This window comes from Malus domestica, chromosome 13, assembly GCF_042453785.1.
Source record: "Malus domestica chromosome 13, GDT2T_hap1".
In the NCBI taxonomy this organism is placed as follows: domain Eukaryota; kingdom Viridiplantae; phylum Streptophyta; class Magnoliopsida; order Rosales; family Rosaceae; genus Malus; species Malus domestica.
This window is the reverse complement of record NC_091673.1, coordinates 24,301,698-24,316,439: the sequence shown is the minus strand read 5'-3', so window position 1 is coordinate 24,316,439 and position 14,742 is coordinate 24,301,698. Positions and strand designations below refer to the sequence as shown.

At 36.5% G+C, this 14,742-nt stretch overlaps 1 protein-coding gene across 3 annotated transcripts; it reads left to right on the top strand.

Annotated features, from left to right (window-relative positions):
• The first annotated feature begins 5,858 nt into the window (after positions 1 to 5,858).
• On the top strand, positions 5,859 to 13,108 carry LOC103422319 (transcription factor bHLH35-like). 3 transcript variants are annotated; one of them, XM_008360372.4, is made up of 5 exons: positions 5,859 to 6,195; positions 6,316 to 6,478; positions 6,768 to 6,998; positions 7,293 to 7,463; positions 12,829 to 13,108. In XM_008360372.4, the coding sequence occupies exons 1-5, from the start codon at positions 6,122 to 6,124 to the stop codon at positions 12,916 to 12,918; spliced, it is 729 nt and encodes a 242-aa protein (XP_008358594.3). In that variant the 5' UTR covers positions 5,859 to 6,121; the 3' UTR covers positions 12,919 to 13,108. The 3 variants fall into 3 exon arrangements, 1 of the variants encoding a protein (XP_008358594.3); XR_011574470.1 differs by having other exon boundaries at positions 5,950 to 6,195; positions 7,293 to 11,198; positions 11,369 to 13,108; XR_011574471.1 differs by lacking the exon at positions 12,829 to 13,108 and adding an exon at positions 8,010 to 8,262 and having other exon boundaries at positions 5,950 to 6,195; positions 7,293 to 7,708.
• The last annotated feature ends 1,634 nt before the right edge of the window (positions 13,109 to 14,742 follow it).

Sequence of the window (14,742 nt, the reverse complement as noted above, 5' to 3'; positions counted from 1 at the left end):
GTGATGAAATGTACAACCCGTACTCTCATTCATGCCACCAACCAGGTGAAGAAGGAACTCATCCTTGTGCCACCAACCAGGTGATGAAATGTGATGAAAAGTGATGAAGGAACTCACCTTCGTACCACCAACCAAGTGATGGAAGCAACTCACCATTCATTCCATCTACCAGAAGACGAGTGGTACAACTTGTACATGTGAACTCCTAGCATTCACAAATAATCAAAAACCCTCAAGCGTGACAACTCAACTAGGGGAGCACTTATGTCCAACAAGAGTTATAGTCACCAATAAAGTCTTATTGCAAGCTAACAATTTCAGTGCATGGCATATGAAGATCAAGCTATTCAGCCCTCTTGCATCTGCTTCGGACATTTCCCCTCTGTAACAATGCAAACACCACAATTCTCAAAAGCTTCACACACTCTTAATCAAGACAGTGTGAAGGAAAACCAATTTTTGGTGCCAACAAGAGCTTCATCAATGGAAGGCAACCACAATTCTCAAAAACTTTACACACTCTTCAACAAATTTCTAGTTTCCGAAAAAAAAAAGGAAATTGGGAAATTCAACTAACTTCTAGTTTTCCCAAACAAAAAAGAAGGGAAATTCAACAAAGCTTCATCAATGGAGGACAACAACAAATTCTCAAAAGCTTCACACTATCTTGATCAAGATAGTGTGAAGCAAAATCAATTCATGGTACCCAACAAAAGCTTCAACTCCAAAGCTTCACCTGCAAAGCTTCACCAAGAAAAGCTTCACCCACCACAAAAGCTTCACCTACAAAAGCTTCACCCACCACAAAAGCTTCACCTACAATAGCTTGACCCACAAAAGCTTTACCTACAAAAGCTTCACCCACAAAAGCTTCACCTACAAAAGTTTGACCCACAGAAGCTTGACCCACAAAAGCTTGACCCATAAAAGCTTCACCTACAAAAGCTTCACACTATCTTGATCAAGATAGTGTGAAGCTAAATCAATTCATGGTACCCAACAAAGCTTCAACCTCAAAGCTTCACCTACAAAACTTTAACACCAAAGCTTCACCTACAAAACTTAAAATATATATATATATATATATATATTTTCAAAAATTCGAAAATTCAAATATTCGAAAATTCGAAAGAAAAAAAAATTCAAAAAAAAATTCAAAAACAAAATTGCATAGGCCTCCTTTTCTTTGGGCCTAACAACTTTCAAAACAAATATATATATGAAGGAGGAGTTTTGGGCTACCACTTAGAAAGGAAATGCCTCATTCGTCAACTCCCTCGACCGGAGACTTGGGGGACTCCTACCATATGCTACTGCACCTTGATACTCGAAAGTCTCACGACCACTTAGTGACTTGGACTTTTCAAGTCTCCAACCGAGAAGTTTTCCTCACTCAGAAAATTAAGGGAGCACTACCTCAACATACATGCTTCATTAACAAAGCTTCAACATACAAGCTTCAACAAAAGAAAAATTCAAAGAACTTAGTGAAGAAGGTTTTGGTGTATTTAACACAATACGTTGAAATGAAGCAAAGCTTATTTATTGATATCTCCGATAAGTTACAAATATGTACATATACATGAATCAAAATAAACAAACAAGAGGGAGCCTTCACAAAGGTTGCTCAGGAGAAGTTTCAGCAATCGGCAGAGCCCCAGAAAGAGTAGACATCGAAGGGTGATCATTTAGAGCCTCAGTACTGGGTAGAACCCCAGAAGGAGGAGACACCTAAGGTTGATCATTTGGAGCTTCATTACGCGATACAGCCCCAGAAGGCGAAGGCAATAAATGCCTTTGGAACAAACCCACAAACCTCTGATGATCAAGTAAAATCTGATCATCAGATTCCTGCAACTGGTCAAGTTTCCTCTTCATGTTTCTAGCATAGTCATGTGCGAGCCTGTGCAACTGTTTATTCTCATGTTTGAGCCCTCTAATCTCCTGTTTGAGACTTATCACTTCAGCCGTCAATGATTCAACTTGGCGGGTTCGAGCAAATAGGCGTTGGGCCATATTAAACACAGAACCTGCACACTGAACACTGAGAGCCAGATAATCCTTAACAGCCAACTCATCAGACCGTTTGGAAAGTAGTCTGTTATCTTTGGGAGTGAGAATGTTCCCTGCCACCACCGCATCTGTCATATCATTCTTCATCACAGAGTCCCCAACTATAAGATGACCAATAGGGGATAAAAAGGATGGGCACCATATGTTGTCATAAGAGGGCATGGCTGCCTCTTCACCAAAGTTCAAGTCAAAACGACGGTCGGATGGGCCAGACATTCTTAGAAATGATGAAGAAGAAATGCGGTGCAATAAATCTCTGAAGTATAAAAATAAGGGGAAAATTCCTACAAGCAATAACTCTCTGAACGTACTTCTTGCACACAATTGGTGCCCCTATAAAAGAAAAGGCAACAGGGCTGTTGGTTCAAAAATCGAAGAGGCACCACTTTCCGGATTTCGAGAAGCAAATTTTCCTGAGTAAAATATGTCGACAATCCCCACACGCAACATCAGCTCCTCGGGTACCACAAATAACTTTCCAAAGATCTCTAACAAAGTTTAGACACATAAATTTTGAAGGTCCAGCTACCCTACTATTAGCCACAAGGGTAAAGGAACAGCACACTGCTTGATAACTGGAAAGTCCCTATGTGTGTCAACCTCCATGCTCCGTGGCAAGGTAGATTGGCAAAAACGCCCAACCTTTACTCACATTAGAGAAAACACTCCCAACAAGATTGCTTGCTCAAAAATCGAAGAAGCACATCTCTCCGAATCTCGAGAGCCAGACTCCCAACAGGATTACTTGTTTAAAAATCGAAGTGGCACCGCTCTTCGAATCTCAAGAGCCAGACTCCTAACAGGATTGTTAGGATTGCTTTCTCAAAAATCGAAAAGGCACCGTTCTCCGAATCTCGAGAGCCAGATCCCCAACAAGATTGCTTGTTCGAAAACCGAAGAGGCACCGCTCTCCGAACTTTGAAAGCTAGATTTCCTTGGATAAAGCTTGTCTGCAATCTTCACACGCAACATCAGCTTTCCAAATACCACAGACCACTTTTTCAAAGTGCTCTGACAAAGTTAAAACACGTGAATCTTGTAGCTCCCACTACATTGCTATGACCGAGAAGGGTAAAGGAACAGCGTTACCACTCGCTGTTGGGACAGTTCCTATATATGTCGACCTTCATCCCCTACAACCAGGCAGACCTGCAAATAAAAAAAAAAGGCTCAACTTTTCTTCACATCTGAGAGGGCACTCTTAGCAGAGTCTCTCGAAATACTCAGCTTATTTTCCCCCCGATAATACCTCTGCAAACAAGCCACACCAGAGCAAAAATATCTCATATCATCAGGGTTAAAAGCAAGAGTATCCCATATCATGCTTTTTCCCTGTTTTTCCTTTGGCTTTGTTCTTACCTGCAAGACAAGGAGAAAGAGAGCAATCAGTCAGCACTTGGAATCAAGCTTCCAGTTATGAACTGACTGCCTGGAACCCCTTGCCTAATTACTTACCTGACATTACTCTCAAGTACTCATCTTTAACATCTTATGCTTCCAGAAAAGATACCACATCTGCTTGAGGAATAGATAGGGCAAGTGAGAAGGATACAAGGAAGCATGTGGAGATAAGCATAACATAACACGTGCCGATACATCCACTACTTTATCAACAGCAGAAGTATCCCATATCATCAGGGTCGAACGTACTCTAGATTTGATGGACTTGTTTTGACCCTCAAATTCTTGAGTTGGCCTTATACTCTGGAGGAAACCAGAAAACCCTCCAGCCGAGTTCAAGAATAAGCCTGTGGAAAGTTACTTCTTCAAAAGCAAAAGTATCTCATATCATCTCTTCTCCATTTGCTTCTCCTTATCCTTGTTGCTGTTTACGACACAAGGAGAAGGAGAACAATCAACCGAAAGCCGAAGTCGAACCTCCGATCCAGGTTGCTTGCTTGGAAGTCTAATTGCTTACCTTGTCTGTTACCTCTTTCGGCAAATCTCCTAGCTCAGTGACTTAGGGGACTCCTACTATAGGGTTTGTATCGCACTTGACCAAGCCCGAAACTACAAGTAAGCTTCAAGTGAAATTGATACATAACCTTGTGCATCTTCATCGGTTAAAGATACCACCCTTGGATGGAGGAAAAGTACTTCCAGAGAAGATGTCACATCTACGTATGAGACAGATAAGGCAAGTGAAAATGATACCACACTTCTATACTAAGAAGTTTTTTGATTACTCAATGGCTTGGATCTTTCAAGTCCCCAACCGAGGAGTTTCCCTCACTCGGGAACTTAGGGGAGCACTGTTTGTACCATACTTGACCAATCCCGAAACTACTGAAACACCGGTCAACGTTATACCGTCAAGAACCTAGAAGAGTTTCCCTCCAACCAGGAGGCCAATCACATCGCGACACGTGTCGACATCAGAAGCCAATCATAGCGCGACACGTGTCAACATTAGAAGCCAATCACAACACGACACGTGTCAATGTCAGAATGAAACTAGAAACTCTCTTCTATAAATAGAGATCATTCTCTCACAATATTTTCAAATGTCATTTGTACTAAATCATTCACTAGTACTCACTAAATGAGAGCCTAAACCTATGTACTAGTGTAAACCCTTCACAATTAATGAGAACTCCTCTACTCCGTGGACGTAACCAATCTAGATGAACCACGTACATCTTGTGTTTGCTTCCCTGTCTCTATCCATTTACATACTTATCCACACCAATGACCGGAGCAATCTAGCGAAGGTCACAAACTTAACACTTTCTGTTGTACCAAAGTCCTCACTGATTTTGTGCATCAACAGGTTCAATTTGAGGTTGTGGCTTCCATGCAATTAACCAGCGTCACTGTGAGTTTGCAGGACTCAGGTGATCAAAAGAGGGAGAGAGAGAAAGTAGGCGAGACAATTGGATTTTATTTTAAAATTTGCTTTATGACAAGAAAGACGTCACACCAAACCCAAGTAATGGTGGTCGTAGCTTAGGACACAACATACCTTTATTTTTTCTTAGGTCAAGATATCATTTTAGGGTGAGATTTTTAGGCTCCTCCTTAGCTAAAATTCTGGCTGCACCACTGTCTTTGTTCAAAGGTGTTTATTGTTTTACAGATGCATTTTCGTCACAGCAAGAGACGGCAAAAATTTGCATCGCCATCATTCATTCCAATCATCCCCGTATTTGTAGGTCCAAATAGCATTGTAAATGAAAAACTTGGAGAAAAAGAAGTATGCACATACATTCATTGACTCTTTTAATAAAAGGAAAATTTTATTCATTGCTTATGGAAGACTTTCTCCATTCTTTGAAGCCAAAACGATAACAATTTTCTCTATTCCCCTTAGTATAAATAATATCATTTGTTAAAAAAAAACGATAACAATTTTATTATGTTTAATTGAAAATTGGGAAAAGATTACATCTATTTACCTATTTCCCCAATTTTGCTAAATCCCGTAGCGCGATAGGTGTGTGGAGTACCTTCTCCTTGATCGCACTCATGGAATGCAAATTTGAAAGTACCGTTGGGAGAATGCAAAACACACGCCCAGTGTTCGTAGCACATTCTCTTAACATTTTGTTTATTATTTGTTTGTCGTAAACCTCAAGATGGAAAGGAAGGTAGTTCTCAGTCTTTTTATTTAGAGTGGTGTCTTTTTTTTTTCTGGAGATTCTCTCTCCTTTCATATTTTTTTTTTAACTGCTCTCTCCTTTCTCCTTCTTTCATATTTTTTTTTCTTTGCTCTCTCCACAAAAATAAAAAAACAAAATTAAATTTTGAGAGTACAAACAAGAAAAGAGAAAATGAAAAAAAAAAAAAGAGGAAAGAGAACCGTTGTCCGGCCTTTTTACGCGGCCTTGTAGACCACATTTTCAAATGTAGACTTGCAGTCGTCAGTCACTCGTTAGACGGTTTAGATCTTTTCGTGGAAGAAGCATCAAAGCTTCCTCTTTTCCCACGTGTGTCATATAAAATCCCCTCCACTTATAAATTTCACTCGATCCCCTCCACCTTTGCTTTCAGTTTCGACATTCTCTCTCTCTCTCTCTCTCTCTCTCTCTCTCTCTCTCTCCAGTCCGCCATGGACAATATTGGTGATGAGTACAAACATTACTGGGAAACCAATATGTTCCTCCAAACCGAAGAGCTTGACAGGTAACCTTGAAAATATTAGTGTTTTATGTTTTTTTCTTCCCACAATTAAGAAAGTACATGTTGTCAATTGTTACATATATGCTGCTTTTTGACACCAATCATGGCCGTGGTCCGTGGCAGTTGGGGTTTGGATGAGGCGTTTTCCGGGTACTACGATTCGAGCTCGCCGGACGGAGCAGCTTCATCCATGGCCTCCAAGAATATTGTGTCTGAGAGGAATAGGAGGAAGAAGCTCAATGAAAGGCTGTTTGCACTTAGAGCTGTGGTCCCCAACATTAGCAAGGTTAACCATACAATATATTAAATTATTAATCTTAATTAATTCATATACACTCTATCTCCTTAATTGTTGCTTTGCTTGCTTACCCCATTCTTAATTATTTTATACTAACAAATTAGCAGTTGATTAGTGTTCTTTAATTTGCTTCCCCCCCATTATAATATGACGATCAATAACATGACCCTATATTTTATTTTCTTTTTGAAGAAATGGTGTTCATGATTTGAGTTTTTTATTTCTATTTTTATCTATTATTTGTAAATTTGGTTTTGTTGTTGGGTTTGGAGGACAGATGGACAAGGCTTCTATAATCAAAGACGCCATTGAATATATCCAAGAGCTGCATGAACAAGAAAGAAGAATTCAAACAGAGATAGTTGAGCTTGAATCTGGAAAATCAAACAAAAATCAGGGTTCCGATTTCGAACAAGACCTGCCGGTCCTGTTGAGATCAAAGAAGAAGAAAATTGATCAGATCTACGACTCTGAAGGATCAAGAACTTCCACCATCGAAATCCTCGAGGTAATTATTAATTAATTCAATCTCTCATCCAGACACACCCTAACAAAAAATCGCCATCTACACTTTTTGGAAAAGCTTTATTTGCATTTTTAAAAGAGCGAATGAGACGCATGTTAATTAATTTTTACCTCCAACACAACTTTGTTAATATTTTGTTATTGATCTTGGCTAAAATTGAAAGGAAGTGTAAAAAAAATAAAAATAGATATGTGGAACACTAGCCGGTTAATTAACTCTTGATGGATGTAATATTATATTAATTAATGGTGTGAGCCTTTATGTTGCACTTTACAGCTTAGGGTTACATACATGGGTGAAAAAACAGTGGTAGTGAGCTTGACATGCAGTAAAAGAACGGACACGATGGTAAAATTGTGCGAGGTATTCGAATCTTTGAAGCTCAAAATTATTACCGCGAATATTACTTCTTTCAACGGGAGGGTTTTGAAGACGGTTTTCGTTGAGGTAAGTTGCTTTTTCCTTACTACTTTTTAATTAATTTACTTTCTTAGTTAGTCACTTGGAATTTGGTAATTTACATCGCTAGCAAATTCAGTGTTGGACAATTTTTTTGGAGCATTTTTACCCGTGCTTCAAGACTTAAAGTACTTGGATCTAGTAAAAGACGTGATACAAAACCTAGCGCAATAGCGTTCTAGGATTCATATAACCGATCCCACTTAATAGGAAAAAACTTTGTTGTCGTTGTTGTTATCTCTACCCGTGCTTCAAATGCCTATGCATTTGGGTTTAATTGCTCCCAACTCAATAAAACCATCTATCCGGTCAAAAAAAAGGGAAGAGATCCCATCCGGATCTCTCCCACCAAATCATAAGGATCAAGAGATCTCGGCTCTTGAAATTTGATCTAACAGTTACAAACAGGAGATTATTCTACAAGTTATAATAATTAGGAGATTACTCTACAAGTTATAATAATTATAGTAGTTGGATCAAATTTCAAAAGTCCAGATCTCCGAATCCTTAGAATTTGGTGAGAGAGATACGAAGGGGATCTCTTCCCCAAAAAATTGGCTGGCAAATGGACCAAGGGCAGCAGCCCGTTAGGCTGCCCAACGAAGAATTACCTGTCTTTGTACCTGTTAGACAATGGCCTCAATAGGCTAACGTCAGGCAGTAGACAAAGGGGATCCCCTCATGTGCAACCCACCGAGCCAAAAGACTCCTTTAGCCTCGCCCTCAGCCATTGGATTTCCAACGTTTTTTTCATCTGTACTGTTGGATTTTGAATCCTAAAAGAAATTGGAAACTATAGACCGTTGCACTTGCACAATCTGGTGCATCTTTAAAAAAGAAAAAAACTATGAATCAGCGACCAGGATTAATCTAAAAGTAAAATATTCCAACAATATACAAAAATTATTTTGAACAACACACTTAAGCAAACTTACAAACATCAACTATCTTCTTCATTCCCTTTTATTTTAATTAATTATGCTTGTTCTAATTATAATTAAATTACTGGAGTTATATAGGGAGCTTTATTTTCAAAGAATATTTACTAAGTACACACTTAAGTACACTTACAAAGTATAAAAAAATTAAAAAAAAATTAATTTGTAAATAGTAATCGTCATCTTCTTGCCAAACAGATGAACTTGCACAAAAACAATCACTTGGCAAAGAGCAATTTACATGCTCTTGCCTTTGTATTGCCCTTGCCCGCGTAAAAGGTGGACTTGGTATTAAGGTAAACTGGAAATTTCATTCAACTAAAAGACAAAATTCAAAACGTAGAAACAACTGTGGCACTTGATTGGCCAACTCTAGTTGCACTTGCACTAGCAGCATTTGTTGTTGCGGAGATCAAATCTTCTGTACTTTAAATGGTGTGGCCTTTCTGTAGTTTTAATTATTAATTGACACATATTAAATTTTTGACAACAACAAAAATTAAGTTTATAAACATGACATTTAATAATTTGGGCAACAGAAAGATCACATCCATTTTAAATGTAAAAGATTTGACCTTGTTGATGCGTACCCCTGAAAGGGGTACGTGCTAATTAACAATATAATTTATTTCCATGTGATAGTGCTCAACTAAACTTCTAAACTGTTTAAAAAGCTTTCAACCTTCCATAAAATAAAATAAAAAATAAAAATCTTTCAACCATCCATTGAAAACAAAAAGAATCTATTTGAGACTAATTTGAAATGACACTTAAAATTTTAGAGATTTTAGGTGCCTGTTTCATCTTGGAGAGAGATTTATAATTTTAACCATATTATTCGACTTATGAGATTAATTAATATAATTAATTATTTGTTGAGATATTAGCTGTCACATATAAATTGTGATGGAACAATAATGTTCTGTCACAAGAATTACTATACAAAAAATATAATATGTTAAATAAAAGGAAAAGCAATGAAGAAAGTGATAGAATGTCAATTTAATCCAAATAGTATCATGTCCATGATAATACTAATGAAAGAGGTAGAATTTGAGGGTCCACCACAATTACAAGATTTGTAAACCGATGGAGAGCACTTTAAATAAAGTGAATTGAGGGTCCGGACTCCAGCATTATGTGATGTGGCTACTTACTACTCAGGGCGATCCAGGCCAGAGTGTCCGAATAAAACCAGTCGAGGAACAAAAGTGATCAAACGACCCCGTTTTGATTTTCAACTTTAGCAAACTAAACTTTGACAGCTTGTTCATTAAACTTAAGCAGATATACACTTAAACATCTCCTGAATGAACTGAGGATCCTCATTCCAAACGACATAGTAATTTATAAATAAAGCCAACTTAAATAAACGATGGGCTATACCGTCATTGTAAGACCAATTTTTTTATTCATTTTTTTCAATTTTTACATACTTTTTTTATCGTTCTCTTCTTGTGCGTCTTTAAAAAATTCAAACCTGCCTAGGGCTTACCATATTGTTATGCTTTTATAACTAGGTCAGTTCGCCTCATTCGTTTCAAAATCATAAAAAAAAAACTCAAAATTAATGACGAGGTGTAGGTCATACGTAACTGAATGATACATTTTGGCATATAAGAATGATATGATATAATATAATATGTTGTTAATGGAAGTTGAACACATGACATTTCTATTCCCAAATCCAGAAAGTGCGAAACTTGTATTGGAGTGGTGGGAGAGATATATATTGTGATGTCTATACGTCAATGGATATGTTTTGGGTCAACGGTTACAAAGAGACATGTTTCCCATATGGGTAACGTCTCGAAGAAACAAAAAAATCGTTTATGAAAAAAAACGAAAAAATATTAGCAAACAAACAAAAATTGGGTGGTTGGGAATAAAAAGTTTTCAAAACCTCGTGGGGAATTCACATGTTCCCTATGAATTTTGAGGGCATTATAATTTGGTCATCGTTTTAATTATTTTGTTCCAAGCAGTGGCTTCATTACAACTACCAAGTTGCCTTTGGTTGGTGGTTTTTTTTAATTTTTTTTTAACAAATAATATTATCTACATTAAAAGGGTGAGGAGTGATCTAAACTTCAAAATGAACGAGTCATAATAATATAATTCAAGTTCGTCTTTGACGAGATCCGAATATAAGATCTCTTACTTACAAGTGAAGAGAATAATATCACTAAACCGTATTAATATAAAGAAAAAACAAGAACCAAGCTGGTTTTTGTAAAATTCGTTAGGGGCAATTAGATTTTAGGGCCTATATAAGATAATTTTTAGATTATAACATTAATGGGTTTCAAAAACTTATTTAAGTCCCTAACATAATATTCACCGCCACATCATATTACAAGATACCTCTATTACCTACCATATTTACAAACTTTGCCATTTAAATTGTCAACCTATTCTATAATTAAGGCTTAAATATTTTCTGTTAATAAACCATTCAAAATTCAAAAACATTTAAATTTTGATACGAAAGTCAATAAGATAAATCCAACTAAGGTAAATTATACTAATTTATACTTGCTGACAAACAAATTAAGTCTATAGTAATTTTAGGTCAGTCACCTTAAGAAGTCGAAGATAGAAAAATCAACTACAAAAACAATAGGTTAAAATATTAAATAATAACCCTTAATATATATATATATATATATCACAAAAAAATAGTATAACAACTTATTATCTATATATAGGAATTGGATAAGTGTCGGTACATATGTGTAGGTATATACGTGCACATAGGTACGAAGGTATCGGTATGGAAGTGCCGGTATATACATACACATAGGTACATACATACATATAGGTATGAAAGTATTGATACGTTAGCATCAGTATGGAAGTATCGATGTCGAAGTGTCGGTACATATGTATAGGTATATACGTGCACATAGGTATGAAGGTATCGGTATGGAAGTGCCGGTACATACATACACATAGGTACATACATACACATAGGTACATACATACATATAGGTATGAAAGTATTGATACGTTAGCATCGGTATGGAAGTATCGATGTTGAAGTGTCGGTACATATGTACACATAGGTACGGAAGTATTGATACATTAACATCAAAAGAAAAAATCGGTAGATTCGATGTATGAGAAGGTAAAAATAAATCATCAACACTAGAAAAAAATGGTAAAAATAAATCATGCACTATTAGATGTATAAGAAGAAGAAATATTAGATGTGGATGGTGGCCCTAGCCTTTTCTTCTGAGACGGTTGAAGATAAATTTTTGGGTTGGACAAAAAGTTTCATTTTTAAGTAGAATCATTTATGTTAGCAGTAAAATGAAAAGTTATAAATAAATTAAATATGAGACATTATAATTCACTCAAGGATAATATAGGAAGAAAAAAATTACATAAAAGAAATTAAGTCTGGCATTAAATATAAATATTGACTTGGACATAAGTTAAAGGACTATAATTAGTTTTTTTATCTTGGTTAAGGTTTTAGTCTAAAGATAATATTTTTCAAGGATTAATATCTAGTTTCCTAAATTCGTTATTAGGGTGACTAGTTATAATTTCCTTGTAAGTGGGATAGTGATTCTCAATCCTTTAATTTTTTAACCAAATAAAAACTTAGTTAATGGTCCTAATTCGAATCATTTCTACTGCAATTTCTTTTTCTTGTTCCGTTTTGTCATATCTCCAACGAAAATTACAAGAAACGACCTGAATGCACGATTGATTACATCTTGTTTTGTCTTCTTATTCTACTTCTATGTTTTTTTAGGTTTTAAATTCTCTATAAAAAAACAAAATAGGAAGAAAAACCAGGGAAAAACTAACAGAAAGAAAAGAAAAAGAGGTTTTCCGCCGACCTAAAAGGATTAGGACCGGCGGCAAAAGGAGAAAACAAGGTTTTGTACTGCTCTCACACGGAGAGAAAAAGCTCTAACCCTTGGGGAGAAAGTCTCTCACACCTGGAGAGAAATTGTTAGTTGTGTTTAGTTTCTTTATTATATAAGTATGCATGGTTTGTCCACCACGGACTGGGATCACTGCGGAGCCAACTGACCTAAAGATCCCATCCTTCCATTTTTGATCCTGTGGCAAGGAATAAATTTAAATGTTGAAAAATTCTTATGTAAAACAAGGCAAGATGAAATTGGAAGGCTGACATCTTTTGGTCAATTGGCTCCGTAAGCTGGGATCCGGTGATCCCAATCCGTCCACCACACATTAGAACATTCCCATGCATCGCTTCATATGCATCATCATATCATATATATAATATTCTCAATAGTATTTGGAGTCGGTGCTTCACGTATTAAAATAATAAATCAAGTTAGAACATCTAATTCTGTTTTATATATTACAAACCATATTATTATTTTAAATTTGTACCGCAATAGTTAATGATAGTCCCTTGGATTTTGCAGGCAGACGAAGAAGAAAAAGATGATTTGAAGATAAAAATTGAAACAGCCATTGAAGCTTTGAATGATCCAGAAAGCCCCATGAGCATATGATCACGATGAAGTTCCATTTTTCTTATCATCGCTGCTATTTTAGGGTTTTATCTTTGCCGATCTTGTTTCGGATGGAAATGTCTTTTCTTTGCTGGGTTTTTGATAAAACCAATTCACAAATTTCTGTAACATCTGTTTCTGTATTATATTATTTTAATAAAATGATCACTACGTACATTTCTTCCCCCAAGCAAGAGCTCGTATACCATTCAAGCACTACTGCCAACTGGAGAATGTTAACGACATTGAAATATTTGAGAATCGAAGAGAAAATTGAGAAGAAAGAGTAACTGAGAAAGATGCACTAGAGAGAATTTAGAGGAAAAAGCATGAGACTTGTATATTGTCTTAAAAGAATGATGATTACATATACTGTTTTTATAATAGAAAACCTAACAACTCTAACCAAATACTAACAAACTTGCTAACTCTATTGCTGACTTGTACAACTATTTAACTAATTATCTAACTAATGATGTGGAACCCTTAATAATCCCCCTCAATCTCAACAGGGGAAACCCAATTTGAGATTGGAAGAACATCTGCAATCACTACTATGAAGCTAAACTCTGCAGAAACCCAAACCTCTGTCTCTTATTGGTCTTGGAAGCTCAGAGCATTTAAGTCTAAAGTCTATGGCAATCCAACATACTAATTATCACAGAAGCCTTAGAAATCTGGAAGGAGATGAGGAAGATGCCCATAAGCAAGAAATTGGAACAAATCTCTACCATACCACAATGGGTATAAGTATGCAACATATGGCATATCTTCTCCAACAGGTTCCCCTGTTCCAACTATGGGAAATAATGTTCAGTTATATGGACCTCAGTAGTACCAATACCCTCTCTATTTCCAGCCTCATAATCCAACCAATGGACTTGTATTCCTCTGCCTCTAACCATAGATGCACAAAGAATCACATGAAGTGCAGATAAACTTTCACATGGAGTAGACGGGGAACGTGAACATTTTCAAAACCAATATGATCCCTTCTAACCACACACTACATAACAGCATTTACCAATATTTACCAGCAACAAACCAAGCAATGTCTAAGAAGGATATTCCTTCTCCATAACCAATGGTGATGGACCGAGTGACCAATTGTATTTCTGCACAAGTAATTGTACAACGCATCCAAGCGCTCTGCATATAGCTCAAGATATATCTGCAGACCAGTTTTGAATCATGACAACTCCATTGGAAGTAGGCAACAAGTAATCATCAGAATAAACCATAGAAATGTACAAATCCAACTGCTGCAAAATAGAACCCTGTGTCATCCTTTCAAAATTGCCAAAACCAAAACATGTTACTCATCCTATTGTCATCACGCTTTACTTTTCCAGATATAATCTTCCCAAAGACAGAATGTTCTCCAATATTGTATAATAACCTATGGAAGTGATGTCTTCCACTTCAAATATGATTCCCTTTCTCTTCAAATATATATTCACTGCATCACTACAACATACAGGCCAAAATCTTTGAAAAGAACTATGCTGCACACATCCTAAATTCATGCCACCCAATATTCGTCTGCCTCTCACAAGAGTTTCAATCAAAGAATAGCCTTGTATAAAGGAGTCGTAAAACACCCTCATGCCGGTTATCAGGGCCGGTCCGTAGATTTTTGAGGCCCGGGGCGACGTCAAAAAAGTGCCCTAACTTCATGTAAGAAAATTATTTATTTTCACACATAAGACATCGATAAAATTATACTTAGAAAAACACTTCAAATTCAATAATTTAGAAACACAGAAAGACTAATTTATTTTGTATTGAGAGATGGAAACCAAAAAACTTCGGGCTTACAAGTAG